Source organism: Bufo gargarizans, chromosome 6 (assembly GCF_014858855.1).
Source record: "Bufo gargarizans isolate SCDJY-AF-19 chromosome 6, ASM1485885v1, whole genome shotgun sequence".
NCBI classification, from domain to species: Eukaryota; Metazoa; Chordata; class Amphibia; order Anura; family Bufonidae; genus Bufo; species Bufo gargarizans.
In genome coordinates, this window is record NC_058085.1 from 35,816,432 (window position 1) to 35,838,998 (window position 22,567).

The following is a 22,567-nucleotide window of genomic DNA, read 5'->3' on the forward strand; positions in this document are numbered from 1 at the left end:
CCGTAGTGGCAGCTTTTCGTATCGATGTATGAGTTCACATCAGTTTCTTTGAAGTACGAGCTAGTTTTAAATCGCCCCTCCTCTATCTGTATACACAAATCCAGAAAGTTAACAGATGTATTACTGACCTCCCCCACAAAACGCAGGTTCCAGTTGTTAATATTTAGTCCCTGGATAAAGGTCTCAAGTCCCTCCCTCTCTCCTTCCCACACCAGGAGACAGTCATCTATATATCTTCTCCAGAAGGTAAGCTTACCCCCTTGGATATCTGCTCCTAGTGTGGGAAGGATAGTCTTCTCCTCCCATGCCCCCATAAAAATATTGGCGAAACTGGGGGCGAATTTCGCCCCCATCGCCGTACCAATGCACTGAACATAGTGGGAGTCCCTAAACCAGAAGTAATTGTAATCCAAACAGTATTCAAGACATTTCAGGATGAAATTCCCCTGCACATCTCCTATTTTAGGGTCATTCCTAATCCTGCTTTCCACCGCTTCTATGCCTAACCCCTTTGGGATAACGGTATACAGGGATGCCACATCAATTGTGGCCATCCATGTATTCATAGTGGGGGGAGTTAAATTCTTGATGAGGTGTATCACTGCCCCTGTATCCTTTAGGTGCGATGGGTTTTCCATCACATATCCCTGCAGAAAAAAATCGATATATTCCGTAATTCTACAGGTTAGTGAATTGAGACCAGAAATTATTGGCCTCCCTGGGGGGTCAGTCATGCTCTTATGCACTTTTGGTAGATGATATATCACCGGCACTATTGGAAAAGGAACGGTAAGGTACTCATACTCTTGTTTGTTTAGTACTCCTTTCCTAAAACCCTCTTTTAATATTCCATCAAGAATCTGTTTATATTCAGAGGTGGGGTTCTTTTTTAACTTCTTATATGTTATTTCATCGGAAACCAATCTCGCCATTTCTGATTCATAGTTCTCTTTATTCATTACAACCACCCCCCCCCCCCCCCTTTGTCAGCCGGCTTAACAATAATATCCGGGTTCCGCTCCAGATCTTTCAGGGCCTTTCTTTCATTGTAATTAAGATTATGTGACACCTTGCTAGTATCTATATTTTCCAGCTCTTTCAATAGGCCTGTCTTGAATGCCTCCACACACTCGTTATTCTGGTTTTTGGGAAAGAATTTGGATTTTTCTCTCATTTGTGTGTGGACAAAACCCTTTTCCTCCTCCACACATTTATTCTGCGGTGCTGGATTATTTATCCAATATTTGGCCATATTAATTTTCCTAATGTACTTATGAATATTCAGGAATGTCTCGAATTTATTTACTTTCTGGCTTGGTGCATACTTCAGACCTTTCCCAAGGACACTTATTTCTCCTTCTGTTAAAATGTGGCTACTCAAATTGAAAATCCCTCTCATATCTCCTTGCTCTTTTTGGTTTTTGGGCTTATTCTTCCCTTTTCCCCGTCTTCCTCTACAAGACTTCTTTTTAATGGTGTTCTCACAACCTGTTCTCTTATTTCCCCTTCCCTCTGCACTCCCTTTATACTCTGATGGGGAAAATTCTGTTCACCTTGCTGTTTTAACCTTGTTCTATCTATGTCTTGATTTTCTTTAATCTGATTCTCTCCACGGCCATTCCCCTCATAATATGTCCCTCTTCCATATTGATTCGTACCGTAGTCATCCTGTGGTCTCCAATTTTTCTTTCCCTTATATCCACCCCCTTGATAAGGTGGTCTATATGGTTGTCTGTATTGATATCCTTTATATCCGTTGTTATGACCATAGTTTCTACTCTGCTGGCCTGTATGGTAATGCTGGTAAGTATGATTTTGAGGGTATGTATGTTCATTTCCTCTCCCAAAATTTGACTCATATCCATTTTCATTGTCTCTATTAGGCTGATATGCATATTCATAATTCCTATTGTAATACCCATGTTTATATTGCGGTATATACCCATTAGTTTGGTAATTTGGAGTGTAATTATTCCTATTATTAAAAACCTTTTGTTTTCCACCCCCATTTTCTGTTCTCCTAAAACCTTCAGTGTGGTATCCCGGTTTAGGATTACCACCACTGGGCTCATCCACCTGCTCCACATCCAACATAGTCTCCTCTGTATTTTTTTGTTTATTTTTCCATTTATACACTATATCATTTTTATAATCGTTATTAATCTTAGCATACTTTTTCTGCTTTTTGTTCCTTATTTCTTTTCAGATTTAAGCACTGCTTCTTGGCATTGTTTGCTACATTTTCATAAGTTTCCCTATTGCTGTTTTTTTCTGGATTGATCGCCTCTTGCAATTCATCAATCACTTGATTAATCTTTTTTAACTTATTTTTCCGAACAGAAATGATATATTGCATCACTTTCCATGCACATTCATTCAATACCTTTTCCCATCCCACTAAATCCTCCCCCTCCTCAGTTACCAAAGGGAGTTGCCATCTTAAACCCTCTGGGATCTTGCCTTCCATTAGGAGTCGCTCCAGGGAGGCAATATCCCAGCTGGTTCTTATTTCCCTAATGAATTCCTTTTCTAGTTTTGCAAACAATGTCCGCATATCATCACTCCCTTTCTCGTTTCCAACAGGAATATCACAGAAGACATCAAAATCACATTTAAAGTTCGCTCTAAATTCAAAAATGTCCATGTTAGTAACAGGATTCGACGCACCTACAAACACAAGCAAATATAAAACAATATATACAAAATATATATAAAGAAAAGTCAATCCTGAGTCCCAACAAGGACAGGTACTTGCGCTGCTGGTCCCGATAAGGTGTGGTAGGTAGTTCACACTGAATGATCAAGGAATAATGGTTTTGGAACCGCGCTGCTCGAGGCTATGTAGTCCGTTTTGCCAGTGGATATAGCAGGGCACCCGCTTCTCTCCTCTTCACCTAAAGGGGATCCAATCCTTCACAGACCGCCTCCTCTACAGGGTCAAGAAGATTTCGCAAGATAGTGAAGTACCCTCTATTACGTTGGTTTAAAAGGTTTTATTGTACTCACAAGAGTTTGCAGAAAACAGGCATAAAACACAAAAGAACCGTCACGTTCCTGCCCGACCCGGGTTTCGCTCGCTGGCTTCCTCAGGGGCGAGAACTGCGCATGTCCGCAGTCAGGCCCTTTAAATAGTCCGGCCTCTTATATTACAAGTGCCGATATCGGCCCAAATCACATTCACATTTTCATACCTACTGTTACAAATCAAGCAAACTCAGTAAATAATAAAAACATCCTATATATTCAAAAAATTTTCTCTCTAATTGCAGCATTTTAAAACACCCTTTCCTTTTTCGGGTTACCGCTGTTATACAAAGGATCTCATTTATCTTATTCCAGACCTGCATCTTGCATATCACCTAAAAAAGCTCTTTCTCGTTCCGGATTATATAGTCAATATTCCAGTCTTTCTAGGGTTACTCGATTTACACTTACTATTACATGCATATTTATCATTACATGCACATTTATCATTATACTTCCCGTTGCACCATTACACTTGCCGTTACATGTAGTCCCACCCTCCTATGCCCACGTCATTCAGGTGTTCTCAGCCCTCCTTCCTCACAATATCCGCGTCACCTAGCCTCGACGCCCGTCAGGTGGCCACGCCCCTTGACGTGCCTCAAAGGTCCTCAAGAAGGATGGCAGAGAACTCACCAAATGACGTCATAAGACAGGATCGTTCATATTATGCAGGGTTTTAAGTCAAATTCAATATTCAGGCCCCCAGGCTGCAGGGTCCCCAGCTGGTAGATCCATTCTACTTCTTTTTTGTTGATCTGTGCCAGCGAGTCCCCCCCTCGCCAGTGCGGCTTGACAACTTCCACTCCGGCGAACTTCAAGCCTCGCGGACCTTTCCCATGCATAAGTTTGAAGTGAGCCGACACACTGTGAGTCATCAGTCCCTTCTTAATATTCCTTACATGTTCCTGAATCCTTATTTTTAATTTTCTCACTGTCCTGCCAACGTACTGGAGCTCACAAGGACACTCCAGCACGTATATGATCCCCTCATTTTCGCATGAACAGTTCCCTTTTATACGGAACTCTTCACCATTTTTTTTCGATATCATACAGTTGATGTTTTTTAAACGTCCTTTATTGTCCCGGTTTCTGCATCCAGTGCAGAAGCCGCACCATGTGAATTTTCCTCCATCTTTCCTCGGTTTTACATTTACTGGGGGGATAGCGCTATGAACAAGCTTTGTTTTGATGCTCGCCGCTTTTCTAAAGATAAAAGAGGGATTGTCGGGTATGACCTTACCTAACACTGGGTCGTTCTTTAGGACGCGCCAGTTCTTTTTCACCGCTTTTTTAATCTTATCAGCCATCGAACAGTACTTTGTCACAAAAGAGAATCTGTAGTCTTTTTCATTCTTTTTCCTTTTTGTGTCCTCCCTGTCTTGATATGAGAGGGATTTTCAATTTGAGTAGCCACATTTTAACAGAAGGAGAAATAAGTGTCCTTGGGAAAGGTCTGAAGTATGCACCAAGCCAGAAAGTAAATAAATTCGAGACATTCCTGGATATTCATAAGTACATTAGGAAAATTAATATGGCCAAATATTGGATAAATAATCCAGCACCGCAGAATAAATGTGTGGAGGAGGAAAAGGGTTTTGTCCACACACAAATGAGAGAAAAATCCAAATTCTTTCCCAAAAAACAGAATAACGAGTGTGTGGAGGCATTCAAGACAGGCCTATTGAAAGAGCTGGAAAATATAGATACTAGCAAGGTGTCACATAATCTTAATTACAATGAAAGAAAGGCCCTGAAAGATCTGGAGCGGAACCCGGATATTATTGTTAAGCCGGCTGACAAAGGGGGGGGGGGGGTGGTTGTAATGAATAAAGAGAACTATGAATCAGAAATGGCGAGATTGGTTTCCGATGAAATAACATATAAGAAGTTAAAAAAGAACCCCACCTCTGAATATAAACAGATTCTTGATGGAATATTAAAAGAGGGTTTTAGGAAAGGAGTACTAAACAAACAAGAGTATGAGTACCTTACCGTTCCTTTTCCAATAGTGCCGGTGATATATCATCTACCAAAAGTGCATAAGAGCATGACTGACCCCCCAGGGAGGCCAATAATTTCTGGTCTCAATTCACTAACCTGTAGAATTACGGAATATATCGATTTTTTTCTGCAGGGATATGTGATGGAAAACCCATCGCACCTAAAGGATACAGGGGCAGTGATACACCTCATCAAGAATTTAACTCCCCCCACTATGAATACATGGATGGCCACAATTGATGTGGCATCCCTGTATACCGTTATCCCAAAGGGGTTAGGCATAGAAGCGGTGGAAAGCAGGATTAGGAATGACCCTAAAATAGGAGATGTGCAGGGGAATTTCATCCTGAAATGTCTTGAATACTGTTTGGATTACAATTACTTCTGGTTTAGGGACTCCCACTATGTTCAGTGCATTGGTACGGCGATGGGGGCGAAATTCGCCCCCAGTTTCGCCAATATTTTTATGGGGGCATGGGAGGAGAAGACTATCCTTCCCACACTAGGAGCAGATATCCAAGGGGGTAAGCTTACCTTCTGGAGAAGATATATAGATGACTGTCTCCTGGTGTGGGAAGGAGAGAGGGAGGGACTTGAGACCTTTATCCAGGGACTAAATATTAACAACTGGAACCTGCGTTTTGTGGGGGAGGTCAGTAATACATCTGTTAACTTTCTGGATTTGTGTATACAGATAGAGGAGGGGCGATTTAAAACTAGCTCGTACTTCAAAGAAACTGATGTGAACTCATACATCGATACGAAAAGCTGCCACTACGGGCCATGGCTCAAAAACATACCTAAAGGGCAGTTTAAAAGGATGGCCCGTAATTGCACAGTAGTGGAAGACTATAGGACACAGTGTAAGGTGCTAAAAGATAGATTTCTAGAAAGGGGTTACGATGAAGCTGTTTTGGACACATGTATTAAAACGGTAGAGGAGGAAAAAAAGAAAGAAAATGAATGTAAGCAAGACAGGGAGGACACAAAAAGGAAAAAGAATGAAAAAGACTACAGATTCTCTTTTGTGACAAAGTACTGTTCGATGGCTGATAAGATTAAAAAAGCGGTGAAAAAGAACTGGCGCGTCCTAAAGAACGACCCAGTGTTAGGTAAGGTCATACCCGACAATCCCTCTTTTATCTTTAGAAAAGCGGCGAGCATCAAAACAAAGCTTGTTCATAGCGCTATCCCCCCAGTAAATGTAAAACCGAGGAAAGATGGAGGAAAATTCACATGGTGCGGCTTCTGCACTGGATGCAGAAACCGGGACAATAAAGGACGTTTAAAAAACATCAACTGTATGATATCGAAAAAAAATGGTGAAGAGTTCCGTATAAAAGGGAACTGTTCATGCGAAAATGAGGGGATCATATACGTGCTGGAGTGTCCTTGTGAGCTCCAGTACGTTGGCAGGACAGTGAGAAAATTAAAAATAAGGATTCAGGAACATGTAAGGAATATTAAGAAGGGACTGATGACTCACAGTGTGTCGGCTCACTTCAAACTTATGCATGGGAAAGATCCGCGAGGCTTGAAGTTCGCCGGAGTGGAAGTTGTCAAGCCGCACTGGCGAGGGGGGGACTCGCTGGCACAGATCAACAAAAAAGAAGTAGAATGGATCTACCAGCTGGGGACCCTGCAGCCTGGGGGCCTGAATATTGAATTTGACTTAAAACCCTGCATAATATGAACGATCCTTTCTTATGACGTCATTTGGTGAGTTCTCTGCCATCCTTCTTGAGGACCTTTGAGGCACGTCAAGGGGCGTGGCCACCTGACGGGCGTCGAGGCTAGGTGACGCGGATATTGTGAGGAAGGAGGGCTGAGAACACCTGAATGACGTGGGCATAGGAGGGTGGGACTACATGTAACGGCAAGTGTAATGGTGCAACGGGAAGTATAATGATAAATGTGCATGTAATGATAAATATGCATGTAATAGTAAGTGTAAATCGAGTAACCCCTAGAAGACTGGAATATTGACTATATAATCCGGAACGAGAAAGAGCTTTTTTAGGTGATATGCAAGATGCAGGTCTGGAATAAGATAAATGAGATCCTTTGTATAACAGCGGTAACCCGAAAAAGGAAAGGGTGTTTTAAAATGCTGCAATTAGAGAGAAAAAAATTTTTTTGAATATATAGGATGTTTTTATTATTTACTGAGTTTGCTTGATTTGTAACAGTAGGTATGAAAATGTGAATGTGATTTGGGCCGATATCGGCACTTGTAATATAAGAGGCCGGACTATTTAAAGGGCCTGACTGCGGACATGCGCAGTTGTCGCCCCTGAGGAAGCCAGCGAGCGAAACCCGGGTCGGGCAGGAACGTGACGGTTCTTTTGTGTTTTATGCCTGTTTTCTGCAAACTCTTGTGAGTACAATAAAACCTTTTAAACCAACGTAATAGAGGGTACTTCACTATCTTGCGAAATCTTCTTGGCCCTGTAGAGGAGGCGGTCTGTGAAGGATTGGATCCCCTTTAGGTGAAGAGGAGAGAAGCGGGTGCCCTGCTATATCCACTGGCAAAACGGACTACATAGCCTCGAGCAGCGCGGTTCCAAAACCATTATTCCTTGATCATTCAGTGTGAACTACCTACCACACCTTATCGGGACCAGCAGCGCAAGTACCTGTCCTTGTTGGGACTCAGGATTGACTTTTCTTTATATATATTTTGTATATATTGTTTTATACTGTCTCCTGTGGAGTTGCCGCAGTGGTCGCTCTGTCCCCCTCCATGAGTTCGGCCACAAGAGTAGCTTTGGTTTTGTTGCTGGCTTTTCTTCCCCTGGCTTCCAATAATTCCTTTAACGTAGTTTGTTTCAATGTTGCATAATTCGTCTCCATTCACTGTTCGTTCGAATGACTGCACATATTCTTGAACTCCACCATATCCGAATGGTTTCAACGAACTGCTGCTTTGCTGTGCGGTTTGAATTTCGCCGCTTGCCACCAATTGTTGCGGAGCTTCAAGGTATACCCTCAATATCTTCACTTAAATCCCCTTGTAGTTGAAGAAACAGGTCAATATTCAAGAGACAATTTCCCCAGTGACTGGACGACACACAGTTTGGGAGTCAACTGACTTTACTAGGCATGCGCACCTGGTTTCAAACCTCCAACAGCCTCATTTACATACAATACATAGATTACTATGGTACAAGGAAAATTGGGGTAAGACAATAGCAAGGGCTGATGGGAGGTTGAGGGGGGAGGGGAAGAGGTACAGACAAGAAAGACATTCTATAAGTGGCGATGTTTGCCACAAAGGGGTTTTCCGATTCTCCACCACATAAGAGATATTTTTACCGACTTCGGAATCATCACACGCTTTTTCAGGGCTGAGGAGGTGCCATCCCAGGAAGATAGGAGGAACGCCTGAAGTGGTCTTGTGTGGTATTGGGCCCACCTTACTGACTGGATAGTTGACGTAAGGATACCTAGAATGGTCATGAGGTTTCTTACCGTTGTGGATTTTTGACTGCAGAATAGCGAGACTTTTTCCTGGAGCTCGATCTGTTTGTTCTGTGGAAGAAAGGACATTAGTTGATGGGAATCTAACGTTACCCCTAAAAAGGTCTTCCTTTGCGCCGGATTTAAGTCTGATTTTTTTTAAATGTATTATCCACCCTAGGGTGGTAAAAAAATTCCTGAACGTCTGCTAGGTGAGACAGAAGGTTATCTGCACAGGGAGCAACTACCAGAAAGTTGTCCAGGTAAGGTATAATTTGAATGCCTCTTAGGTGAAGGGCTTTGATAACCTCTGCCATGATCTTTGAAAACACCCTTGGGGCTGAGGAGAGCCCGAAGGGGAGGGCTGTGAATTGAAAGTGACAGAGACTGTTTTCTATAAAGACGTGGTAATAGGCGTCCTGAAGGTCCATGGTCGCCATGAAGCAGTCTTGAGGGAGGACATTTATGGTGGATCTCACCGACTCCATCTTGAAGCGCTTGTAAACGATAAACTTGTTTAGGCCTTTTAAGTTTATAATTAGTCGATAGGTCTTGTTGGGTTTCTGGATTAAGAAGACAGGGGAGTAAAACCCTTTGACCTCAGACCCATCATTCCACACAACTGACCACACTATGTATCTTCTGGGTGGTTAGCCCGGCATCCTGGGTGATTAAACTGGGGAACCTGTATCTCTCGTGGTGCACTTCAGCCAGTCATATACAGACGTGGACAAAATTGTTGGTACCCTTTGGTCAATGAAAGAAAAAGTCACAATGGTCACAGAAATAACTTTAATCTGACAAAAGTAATAATAAATTAAAATTCTATAAATGTTAACCAATGAAAGTCAGACATTGTTTTTCAACCATGCTTCAACAGAATTATGTAAAAAAATAAACTCATGAAACAGGCATGGACAAAAATGATGGTACCCCTAGAAAACACAGAACATAATGTGACCAAAGGGACATGTTAATTCAAGGTGTGTCCACTAATTAGCATCACAGGTGTCTACAACCTTGTAATCAGCCATTGGGCCTATATATATGGCTCCAGGTAATCACTGTGTTGTTTGGTGATATGGTGTGTACCACACTCGACATGGACCAGAGGAAGCAAAGGAAAGAGCTGTCTCAAGAGATCAGAAAGAAAATTATAGACAAGCATGTTAAAGGTAAAGGCTATAAGACCATCTCCAAGCAACTAGATGTTCCTGTGAGTACAGTTGCACATATTATTCATAAGTTTAAGATCCATGGGACTGTAGCCAACCTCCCTGGACGTGGCCGCAGGAGGAAAATTGATGACAAATCTAAGAGACGGATAATCCGAATGGTAACAAAAGAGCCTAGAAAGACTTCTAAAGAGATTCAAGGTGAACTTCATGCTCAAGGAACATCAGTGTCAGATCGCACCATCCGTCGTTGTTTGAGCCAAAGTGGACTACATGGGAGACGACCAAGGAGGACACCATTGTTGAAAACGAATCATAAAAAAGCAAGACTGGAATATGCCAAACTACATGTTGACAAGCCACAAAGCTTCTGGGAGAATGTCCTGTGGACAGATGAGACAAAAATCGAAGTTTTTGCCAAGGCACATCAGCTGTATGTTCACAGACGAAAAAATGAAGCATATCAAGAAAAGAACACTGTCCCTACTGTGAAACATGGAGGAGGCTCTGTTATGTTCTGGGGCTGCTTTGCTGCGTCTGGCACAGGGTGTCTTGAATCTGTGCAGGGTACAATGAAATCTCAAGACTATCAAGGAATTCTAGAGAGAAATGTACTAGCCAGTGTCAGAAAGCTTGGTCTCAGTCGCAGGTCATGGGTCTTGCAACAGGACAATGACCCAAAACACACCGCTAAAAACACCCAAGAATGGCTAAGAGGAAAAAATTGGACTATTCTAAAGTGGCCTTCTATGAGCCCTGACCTCAATCCTATTGAGCATCTTTGGAAGGAGCTGAAACATGCAGTCTGGAAAAGGCACCCTTCAAACCGGACACAACTGGAGCAGTTTGCTCATGAGGAGTGGGCCAAAATACCTGCTGAGAGGTGCAGATGTCTCATTGACAGTTACAGGAAGCGTTTGATTGCAGTGATTGCCTCAAAAGGTTGCGCAACAAAATATTAAGTTAGGGGTACCATCATTTTTGTCCATGCCTGTTTCATGAGTTTATTTTTTTACATAATTCTGTTGAAGCATGGTTGAAAAACAATGTCTGACTTTCATTGGTTAACATTTATAGAATTTTAATTTATTATTACTTTTGTCAGATTAAAGTTATTTCTGTGACCATTGTGACTTTTTCTTTCATTGACCAAAGGGTACCAACAATTTTGTCCACGTCTGTATATACATGCTCTTATGTATGAGCCTCCTCAGGAACGACCGTTTTTGCAATCTTTTTTTGCCAAACTCAGTGTGTACGTTGGTAGTCGAGTTTACTAACCACGCTGCCAAAAAAAACGTATGTAAACTGCCATTTGGCAATCATCTCATTACTCTGGGTCTGTAGTGTCAAAAAGGATTGTTTATTCCTGTTATTTATGCACGCACGTATCATTGTGAACTGGGGCTGCCATAATCACTGGCAATGGTCCCGTTATCTCTGCAAACCTACCACACGTAACCCCCTGATGAACCCTCTGTATGGGTGAAACGCGTCGGGGCTTGTAGGTCATCTATCCTAATATATCTATACCTAATTGTGCGTTTATTTATTTTTAAATTTTATCCTCTAGGTGTGCCCTGTACCTCCTGGTTACGCCACGAGGGTAGTATACAGTGGACACCTTTGTAACTAATCCTTTCTATCTGTGCTAGTTTTCCATTTAGATACCACGCATATCTTCCCACTCCACCACTCACCTCACCAGGGATAATTAGGAGTTGGAGATTAGGCACGTGGACAGGGCGCCCCCACCATCAGGAGACGTCCCTGGGCAGAGGACCAGATCAGGGAATCAGTGCTAGGGATACTCTTCCCCGGCCTCCCGCCTTTGTATACCTTTATCTTAGGTATTATCTGGCCTCTACATGGATCATCTGCATAGAACTGTATTTGTCTGTGTATATGTAAATTCTGAAACTTCCTATTAAATTTAGTTACTTAATGAATGAACAGGGTACCCCTGCTGGACTGACTGAGTAAAACCCTTTGCCCTGTTCTTCCGCAGGAACCTGACAAATTACTCCTTTCTGAATCAGAGACGTAATTTCTGACTCTAGGCAAGATTGTTTCTCTCGATGAGGCAGGACTTTGTTGATCATGAAACGATCTGTTGGTACAGAAAGGAACTCTAACCTTAGGCCTTGACTTAAGGTGTCTACCACCCAGGGAGATGCTCCCATATTTTCCCAGATGGCAGAAAAGTGGATTAGTCTGCCGCCCACTTGACGTCTGGCGTCATTGTTTTGAGGATGAAGCATTTTCGGGGTTAAAGAGAAACCCTCTACCTTTACCTCTGGAGGGCTGCCATCTCTTCGAATTCTCTTTTTTCTTAAGATCCCCTTTGGGCTTTCTTTGATTTTGAAAGGCACGCCTCTGATGAAAATAGTGGTTCTCCATAGGGAAGCCCTTCTTTTTGTCCACAGATTTGTCTAGAATAGACAGTTCTTCTTGTGGCATTTGATAAGGCTGCTGACCTGGCAGAGAGTTTCACTAAGTCCGCAGATGCATCAGCAAGAAAATTAGACGCCTTCTTGAGAGCTGGCAGGGAAGCCAGGATTTCTTCTCACGGGGTAACCGCCGCCAGGTGATTTTCTAGCTGGTTCAGCCAAACTGAGAGTGTTCTTGCAGTACAGGTAGAAGCTATACTAAACCGCAGCATAGCTGTGTTAGTCTCCCATGATTTCTTTAAAAGGCTTTCGCACTTTTTGTCCATGGGGTCCCTGAGAAGGCCAGTATCCTCAAAGGGTAGTGAGGTTCTTTAAGAGATCCGGGCTACTGGTGCATCTACCTTTGGGGTTTTTTCCCACAGGTTTGAGTCAGCGTCATCAAAGGCGTATTTGCGTTTAAAGGCGCCTGATATAGCAACCCTTTTTTCTGGATCTTTCCACTCCCTAGCAATAAGCGATTTGACATTTTTGTGAATGGGGAAGGTTCTTTTCTTCCTTTCCCCTAACCCTTGGTACATCTGGTCTTGTACGGATGGGCCTCCTTCACCTCCTCAATGTTCATATTTGCTCTGATGATTTTCAAGAGCCCATCTGTCTCTTTCGGCAGAAAGAGGGGTTTACCCGAGTCATCTTCAGAAGAAGAGTCTGACCCGGAAAAGACTTTCCCTTCATCCAACTCAAACCCGGCGTCAGAGGCTAGAGATCTTTGAGAGGTGGATGGTCTTGGGGATCACGGCATTCTTAGGTCTACTGTCGCATTAACTTCTTCTTTAATTATTAACCTCAGATTCAAGAAGGGAAGGAGATTCCTCTGAGACAATTTTCTCTGTGCACTTGGGGCACAGATGTTTTTTTGATTTGGAGGGGAGTGCTTTGCGAAAAATGGCACATTTTTTTTTGTGCCAGATCTCCACCAGGTGGTATCGGGGGTCGCAGTCTCTCTGGCCTAAGATCAACACAGAAACACAATGGGGAGCACATTTAGAGACCAGAGACCAGGGGAACTTTAAAATCCGCGCCTCTGGAGCTCCGCCTTCTCGCGAGATTCTCTTGCCAAAGGAGAATCTCACCCGCTGAGGTCAGACGTCGGATCCCGCGATAGTTCTCGGGAACTATCGCGCATGCGCCCGGGGACACCTGCAGGCAGGACTTACTCCCAGGAATAGGAAGGGAGGCCATGCGTCCCCGAGGACCCGTTCCCTGCTCCAGCCCTCCCACATGAGAGTGGGGAAGGACCCCAGGAACCGAGGTGAGGCTGGGTGAAAAAGAGAGAGAGTTTCTCCTGAACTACAGGAGCGGCTTCCACGTACTTCCGCCGGACAGGAAACAACGACTGACTAGATAAGGGGGAGGAGGCTCTTAAATCTTCTGCTTCTAAGTCGTCGTTTCCTGTCTGGGGCGGGAACATTCCTCCTATAAGTGCCGTTGTGGAGGTGTTAGGGAAAATGGCTCTGCAGAGTATTGACTTTAGGGGGATGAATAGTTATGCACATTTACATTTTCTGTTATTTTGTCCTATTTGTTGTTTGCTACACAATGAAAAAAAAATAAAAATCTTCAAAGTTGTGATGCAAATCCTCAAACAATCCATGTTAATTCCAGGTTGTGAGGCACCAAAATACAAAAAAAGTCAAGGTGGGGTGAATACTTTTGCAAGGCACTGTATGTGGTATCGCCAGGTTTGTACTGATATGGAGAATAAAGAGCACAAGTCAGTTTTACCGCATAGTGAAAACCATAAAAGAAAAAAAAAGGAAATCTGTGGCGGGGGACTACCCACCCCGGGAAGAAGGTATGCAAATAAGCTCTTAAAAAGCTCTACCTCAACCATATGTAAGGTTGCTATCCTGTAAGTTAATGTTTGACCTTTTAATGGGCCTTTAGACAGGACTTGGATAATAAATAAGCCAGCATCCCATCTGCAGACAGCTGTTTTGGGTGACTGTCCCTCATCAGTGCAGAGCAGAGAGAACTGACTTAACTGGGTGGGAGGCCTAGGTCAGGATTTAGGGAGTACTATATCTCCTTATGGAGGGTTCCTTAAATGGCATTAAGGAGTCTTATAGGCCAGGCAACGCTCCTCTGGAATTTTGGGAAGAAGATATGTAAATAAACTGCACTGATGAGGGGCAATCACCCAAAACAGCTGTCTGCAGGTGAGATGCTGGCTTAATCATTATCCAACTAACGTCTCAATGCCTTTTCATAAGGTCAAACATTGACTTATAGGATAACTACCTTACATGTCGTGGCATTAGAGGCTTGTCAAAAGCTCATTGGCATACCATCTCTCTATCTGAAACTGAATCCTCCAAAACATTGCTAGAATTCTCATTGTTGCCCTGTTAAGATTGCTGAACCATTATACAAACAAAGCACATTTTACCTTATGTGTCACTCCTATCTCCTCATAAATTGTAATCTCTTGCAAGTAGGGCCCTCATTCCTCCTGACTTTTTTGATGCTATGTTATTTATGACTCAGTTTGTACATGAAAATCCTGATTCTAAAGCGATGTGGAATATGCTGACGCTATATAAATAAAGACTATTATTAGTAATTAACATAACAACCAAAATGCCTGGACAGCAGGAGTTATCTAAACCAAATATTTTCAGGTTTCCTGTGTAAAATCCAGCCTGATGGTTTCTTATTCCAACCAGCAGTCACTATAGCCAGAAAATAGTGAGAAGATCCAGACGACATGTGATGTCTATGGTCAGCTGTAATCCTGCCATCTCCACCTTTCTAATTATACAAGGATAAAACATATAATGCCTCTTTCACACTACCGTATTTTTTTTTCCGTTTTGCTGTCCGTTTTTTGCGTTCCACATTTCAATGGTTGCGCAAAAAAATGGAATGTGTTCCGTATGCATTCCGTATTTCCGTTCCGTTGAAAGATAGAACATGTCCTATTATTGCCCGCAAATCCGTGGCTCCATTCAAGTCAATGGGTCCGCAAAAAAAACGGAACACATACTTAAATGCATCTGTATGTCTTCCGTTTCCGTTCCGTTTTTTCTGAACCATCTATTGAAAATGTTATGCCCAGCCCAATTTTTTCTATGTAATTACTGTATACTGTATATGCCATACGGAAAAACGGAACGGAAACGGAACCACAACGAAAGCAAAAAAAAACCAAACTGAACAACGGATCCTTGAAAAACGGACCGCAAAACACTGAAATGGACATACTGTAGTGTGAAAGAGGCCTAATACTGGTGGATAAAACAAGACTGAACACAAGATCTTCACAGCCTTCTACAGATCGTAGGGGAACATTTCATGAGACCTTATCTCCATCTACCTGATCATCCTTTGGGACACTGAGATGTTCTTCTGAACCATCCTGTGGAAGAAGAGGACTGGGACATCTCTCTGGTGTTCTTCTCTCTTCCTTAACTGTAGGAAACACATGCAGTGACTTAATTCAGGGCTCCAGATGGCGACCAAAATGGTCGCAAATGCAACCTAGAATTGCATTTGCGCCTAGACCTCTGCCGCTTTCACATTACTGACATGACACGCGTTGCTGTCAGCGCGTGCCATGTTCTTCTCAACAACACAGGGGAGAAGTAGGCAGTCCCTCCCCCTTGTACTGCTGCTGCCACCAATGGGCTGATATCAGGGAGGAGGAGGGGAGGGGCTATGGCCACTGCGCCGCCAATGAATATTGTTTATGCTTAAAGGGACACTGACAGGCCCAATAAGCATATTTAGCTATATATATGCAGGCACAGGTCTTCTAATGTGTATGAAAAACATATAAGTATAACCCCTGTCCACCCGTTTCAGCTCCACATGGGCGCGCACACGTGCCCCAACCGCCGTTTTCAAGCGCCGCCCAGCTCATCAATATTCACTTCGCTGGGCGACTTCGGAACGTCTTCGAATCTCGGAACGTCGGGGACAGCAGAAGCCGCCAAGCAAAGTGAATATTGATGAGCTGGGCGGCACTTGAAAACGGCGGTTGGGGCGCATGTGTGCGCCCATGTTGAGCTGAAACATCGCCCCTTGGGCAGAAAGAAGAGCGATTACATCAGGTTATCAAACTTCTATGACTGCGCGCTGTGATCCGCCGCTATTAACCCCCCAGGTGCGGCATCTGAGGAGTTAATAGCGGCGGATCGCAGCACGCAGTCATAGAGGCTGGGTGCCGGGTACGGGATATGGCCGGCACCCGCATGGCAGCCTGCGTTTGTATTAAGCATAAACGATATTCATTGGTGGTGCAGTGCACCAAACCCCCCCCCCCCCCCCACAACCCCAGTATTATAAAGTAAAATCATTGTTGGTGCAGTGCGCCCCCAACCTCCCCCCCTCTTAGTATTATCATTGTTGGTGCAGTGCGCCCCCAAACCCCCATCCCCCCAAGTATTATCATTGGTGTCAGTGGCAGTTCCGATTGGAGCCCCAGCAGTGTAAGCCTGGGGCTCCAATCGGTTACCATGGCAGCCAGGATGCTATTGAAGCCCTGGCTGCCATAGTCTGCTCCCTGCTGCTGTAAAAAATTACATATCACCATGCCCGAATAAGTGTGACGTATTAAAATATAAAAAAATATCTCCTAAGCGGTGAACGCCGTAGTAGAAAAAAAAAAACTTGCAATTTGCCATTTTTTTGGTCACCTTGTCCCAACAAAAATTAGGATCGGACTGTTCTATTATGGTCTAGACATTCCATAAAATCTGGAATGCACGCTGCTTTTTGGCGTTTTATTTTTTTCATGTGGTTTCGAGTATCGAGTCAAAATTTTGTTATCGTGACAACCCTAGGTAAGACGTGTTTATTTATTTTTTATTATATGTATTTTAAGTTTGGTGACTAAAAATTTTAGTTTGGCTCCTAAATTTTTCAGGTTAGGAGCCAATGGCTCCTTGATATTTTTTTTAGTCTGGAGCCCTGTAATTCATTCCTTACATACAGATAACGAGAGGACGTGTGTATTTAGTCATGTCTATTACCTGGTGATGTCAGGGGCCAGTGATCCTCCATCTTGAGGCCCTTATCTCCATCTACTTTATTATCCTGTGGAAGAAGAGGACTGGGACATATCTCTGGTGGTTGTCTCTCTTCCTTAACTGGTGGTTTGAGGGGCTGGGGATCCTCCATCATGACGTCCTTGTACAGATCTTTGTGTCCTTCTAAATACTCCCACTCCTCCATGGAGAAATAGACGGTGACATCCTGACACCTTATAGGAACCTGACAACACAATCATACAGTCATCACCCAGATCCCTTCATAGAGTTCCTGTATAATGTCCCAGCATTCCCAGCAGTGTCACCTCTCCAGTCAGCAGCTCAATCATCTTGTTGGTGAGTTCTAGGACCTTCTCTGTATGGATTTCCTCATGTATCAGGCGAGGTGGAGGCCCCGTGACTGGGCTCAGGGTTCTTTCACATCCTTCAGACACAGGGTCCTGACAGCGCTCACTAGAGGTCTTCTTCACTACTGTGTATTCCTGGTTATGGAGAGACACAGTAATAAATATCACTCCATACATGAGTCCCTCACCTTTCCAGTCATGTCCAACTGTTAGTAACATAGATAAAATGATGTAATGTGAATCTCTCACCTCTCTAGTAAGCCAGAAGAGGAGCTCTACGGTGAGATTTATTATACTCTCCGCAATCTTGTCCCTATCCATCTTTGACGGGTCAATCAGGAGAAGGATCTTATATAGAAGATATCCACTGAGCAGATCCTATATTGTAGGAACCTGAATGGAAAGAAGATGAGAAAATGGAAAATCCTACAAAATCCCATGTAAAATACAATTACTGGAGATAATAAGAGGAGACATCGGAGGAGATAATAAAGTGTAGACGTTGTGTTCTTACTTTCTCTATGGATTGAAATACGAGTTTATAAAAGGGTTGGAGACAGTCTTGACTTCTTATAAAGACAATGCAACCTTTCAGTGTTCTGTTGCTCTGGGTTTGAAAACCACCTAAGTTGATCTGTTATGTGACGATTTCTGAGGAGACATTGGAGGAGATAATAAAGTGTAGACGTTGTGTTCTTACTTTCTCTATGGTATGTAAGATGAGTTTATGAGAGGGTTGGAAACAGTCGTGCCTTGTTTCCTTGCTAAGAAAATGTAATCTTTCTGTCACTATGGGTAATTGCTGACCTGGTTGCGGTGGTAATATCACCTAAGTTGCACTCTTATGTGACTGTTGCTGAGGACATGCCAGCATTATATTTGTTACGTTATACCAGCTATTATATTTCTCTGCACTTAAGTGCACCAGGTAACTTGAGCCAATATATGATACTCCATGTTGTGTTGTTATGTAATATACCATATTTTGTGCCTTATACTATTGAGAGACACCAGCAAGGCAGCCGACTCTGATGTGCACTATTGTGGTGGAAATGCCCTGTACAGTATGTACTGAGGTCATGACGAGAATGTCTGACATGTACTGATACTTCAAGGTTATATTTTATTATGTTGGATATCCATGAGCATTGCAAGTGAATTGCACTGTTTATGTTGCGGAATACACTGTATACATTGTACAATGTATATTATAAGGTATACCAGAGGCAGTCAAGAGTTATCTGCCTGGTAAAGCATCAAAAGTTATGCTGAATTATAATTTTTGTGAGGGCCACAACACCAATGTTCCCATGGAAGCTGGCAATGAGGATAAACAGAAGGTCCTTGTGGTCAGAGAGAGAACAAAGTGAGCTGTAAAATTCTGCTGCTGGTGGAGAGAAAGGGCCGGCATTATTCCTGCATGCATTTTCCCGTTTTGTTTTTTTTTGGAAATTTTTATGTGTTTGTCCATAAACAGGTCTAGTATAAAAACGCCTAAAAACACATCACAAACCAAAAAAAGCTTAGAAAAAGTTTGGCAGAACCCTTAGAGACTGCGCTCTCTCTGTGTCCTGATGCTTGTTGCCCCATTTGTGGCTATAACCACCAAGTTAGTCGCCTTATTGATTCCTGTAACCAGTTAGCCTGTTGTCCACAAGAGACCAGTAACCATCCTTGTTCCAGTGCCGCTGGTCTCCTTCCTCCATTCTCAATCAGGAGCCTCAAGAACCTGAACCCTCCTCAGTCAGGTCTGGCCCCTTACAAGATGAAGAGCTTGTCCCAGCAGCTCCTCCATGTCTGAGATCAGAGCAGTTCGCCCTTCACATGTCGCTATAGTCACTGACAGCTGCATCGGTGATGTCTGTATATAGCTGGACTCTGGTCCATCACTCCAGACACCTAAAGCTGAAGACTTCCCAAGTCCTGTCATTTCTCAATAGTGATGAGCGGCAGGGGTCATATTCGAATTTGTGATATTTCGCAAATATTTTGTAGAATATTCGTCATATATAATAACGAATTTGTATATTCGTTATATTCAACATTTTATTTTTACGTGAAAATCGGCAAGGTAATGATCGCGTAATATGTGAATATTGCACGCTCAATACAGGCGTGGGTCAAAAACGAATATATAGCACTATAGAATATAGTGCTATATATTTGTTTTTTAAAATATTCGTCATTGGCCCACAAGCAACTTAAGCAGGGAGAAATCCCGACTTCAGATGGAAAAAAAATGACAAATATTCTAAAAAACTAATATATAGCACTATATTCAATATAGTATATTTGTTTTTTAGAATATTCGTCATTTTTTTTCCATCTGAACACATGATTCCTTCATGCCCTGCTTGTGGGCCAATGACTCATTGGCCCACAAGCATGAAGCAGGGAGGAATTATGTGTTCAGATGGGAAAAAATTATGAATATTTGTCATTATGAATATATAGCACTATATACTAAATATTTGCAAATTCTCAAAGTGCCGATATTCAAGATTAAAATTCGCTATTCGAATATTCGTTCCCAACACTGTTTCTCAATAGAAAGAAGTCAGAGTATCCAGTGAGTAAAGTCGGTAGTGGTCACTGTGTATACAGGTCACTCCCCTGCCCCAGTAAGGCTACTTTCACACTCGCATTTGGTGCGGACCCGTCATGGATCTGCACAAACTGATCCGTTCAGATAATACAACAGTCTGCATCCGTTCAGAACAGATCTGTTTGTATTATCTGTAACATAGCCAAGACGGATCTGTCTTGAACAGCATTGAAAGTCAATGAAGGACGGATCCGTTTTCTATTGTGCCAGATTTTGTCAGTGAAAACTGATCCGTCCCCATTGACTTACACTGTGTGTCAGGACGGATCCGTTTGGCTCAGTTTCGTCAGACGGACACCAAAACGCTGCAAGCAGCCTATTGGTGACCGCCTCCAAAGCGGAAAAGAGACTGAACGGAGGCAAACTGATGCATTCTGAGCGGATCCTTTTTCTATTCAGAATGCATTATGGCCAAACTGATCCGTTTTGGACGCTTGTGAGAGCCCTGAACGGATCTCAGAAACGGAAAGCCAAAACGCCAGTGTGAAAGTAGCCTAATCCTTACAGATAATGGCGGTGACTGTACACATACCTCCACCTCCACCGCTGGTCACTGCACGTATGGGGGAAGGAGGAGACTAGTAGGCTAAAGGACCTTTCATGATGTCATGACCATGTGATCATGTGTGGGTGGAGTCAGGCTCCAAGCTGTGATGCTGGAGGAGGTAAAGGACCTGTGATGATGTCATGACCATGTGATCATATGGGAGGAGTCAGGCTGGGCTGCTGGAGGAGGTAAAGGACCTGTGATGATGTCATGACCATGTGATCATATGGGAGGAGTCAGGCAGTGCTGCTGGAGGAGCTAAAGGACTTGTGATGATGTCATGACCATGTGATCATGTGTGGGAGGAGTCATGCTCCAGGCTGTGTTTCCTCATGAAGAGAAGAAAACAAAAAAATATCTGGTTCTGTGTTATCTGGTAGCATTATCACGCTCATTAACCCCTTCAGGACCAGGGGATTTTCCATTTTTCACTCCGCACCTTCCCATAGTCCTAACTTTCCATTCACAGCCTAATGAGGGCTTATTTTTTGCGGGACAAGTTGTACTTTCTAATGGCACCATTTATGGTTGCATAACATGTAGTTGAAAACGGAAAACAAATTCTGTTTACTTAAAAAAAAAAAAAAACCTTTGAAGGAAAAAAAAAAATTCTAACCATATTCTGACCCTATAACTGTTTTGTAGTTATGTGTACGGGGCTGTGTGAGGGCTTAGTTTTTGCGGGAAGATCTGTTCTTTTCAGTGATACCAATTTGAAGTGTGTCACTTCCAAAAAGAATAAGTTAAAAAGTTCCTTAATAATAAATACTTTTTTATTAATTTACCAAGATTAAAATATACAGATAAATAATTAATAGTAGGGAAATCAAAAAATTCATGCCACCTAATAGTAGGGCAATCAGTTTACCACAATAATTCATCTAAGCCATAGAACCAACACCCGTATCTAGTCTGTTGTCCTGAAATACCCAAGCATGAGGAGACAGAGCATACATGAACAGCATTCAGAATAAGGTCAACAATTGATTCCTCTTCACCGTGCTATATGCAGTGGCTTCCTACACCTGACATCCTACAATGACATTCCATCTTCTAAATAGAGGGACTGGGATGGGAAAATGGTTACCATACATGCACGTTTCACGGTCTAAGCTTCATCAGGAGAAGTGGTTTTACCAGGGATCGTGTTATTTTAAAAAGATGTCAGGTGTAGGAAGCCACTGCATATAGCACGGTGAAGATGCATCAATTGGTGACCTTACTCTGAATGCTGTTCATGTATGCTCTGTCTCCTCATGCTTGGGTATTTCAGGACAACAGACTAGATACGGGTGTTGGTTCTATGGCTTAGATGAATTATTGTGGTAAACTGATTGCCCTACTATTAGGTGGCATGAATTTTTTCTATTCCCTACTATTAATTATTTATCTGTATATTTTAATCATGGTAAATTAATAAAAATTGATTGATTATTAAGTAACTTTTTAACTTATTCTTTTTGGAAGTGATGTTACCATATTGAGTGTTCCAGTGAGGTTTATTTGAGGTATTTTGGATTTATTTTGGTGATAATTCAATTTGAAGAGTGTGCGACTTTTTGATCACTTTTTATAAAAAAATTATTGGGTAGTTGAAGTGACCAAAAATGGCAACTTAGCTGTTTTTATTTTTTTCCTGTTACGCCACTTGCCGTTAGCCATTAATATTGTTATATTTTAATTGTACAGGCATTTTGACATTTTTTTTATATTTGTAAAAAAACTTTACACTTTGGGTGACAATAACTGGCAATCATTAAATTGCCCATTGTGTTCATTGATGGCTATATAGACATCGTTGAACACTTCATTTGCACTATACCAATAAAATGCTGCCACCTAGTGGCCTGTATTGGGATATTCCTGAAATAGGCATCAAAGTATCAAGCAGGCTTCGTGCTATTTCAGCCATGTAACAGTTTCCCCAATCTCAGTCAGGGAACGCTGTTACCGGCGCGGAAGCGTGCG

General features: G+C 42.6%; 1 protein-coding gene across 1 annotated transcript in view; it reads right to left on the minus strand.

The window, feature by feature from the left end:
* The window catches only part of LOC122939922 (oocyte zinc finger protein XlCOF22-like), a 348,165-nt gene extending 327,550 nt beyond the window's left edge, over window positions 1-20,615 (minus strand). Inside the window, exons 1-5 of the mRNA XM_044296145.1 lie at window positions 20,585-20,615; window positions 17,697-17,840; window positions 17,406-17,582; window positions 17,083-17,323; window positions 15,426-15,520 (exon numbers count right to left, since the gene is read on the minus strand). Coding sequence (XP_044152080.1) covers window positions 15,426-15,520; window positions 17,083-17,323; window positions 17,406-17,582; window positions 17,697-17,768 — 585 coding nt within the window. The 5' untranslated portion in view covers window positions 17,769-17,840; window positions 20,585-20,615. The remainder of the gene's footprint in view (window positions 1-15,425; window positions 15,521-17,082; window positions 17,324-17,405; window positions 17,583-17,696; window positions 17,841-20,584) is intronic.
* Between the last annotated feature and the right edge of the window lie 1,952 nt (window positions 20,616-22,567).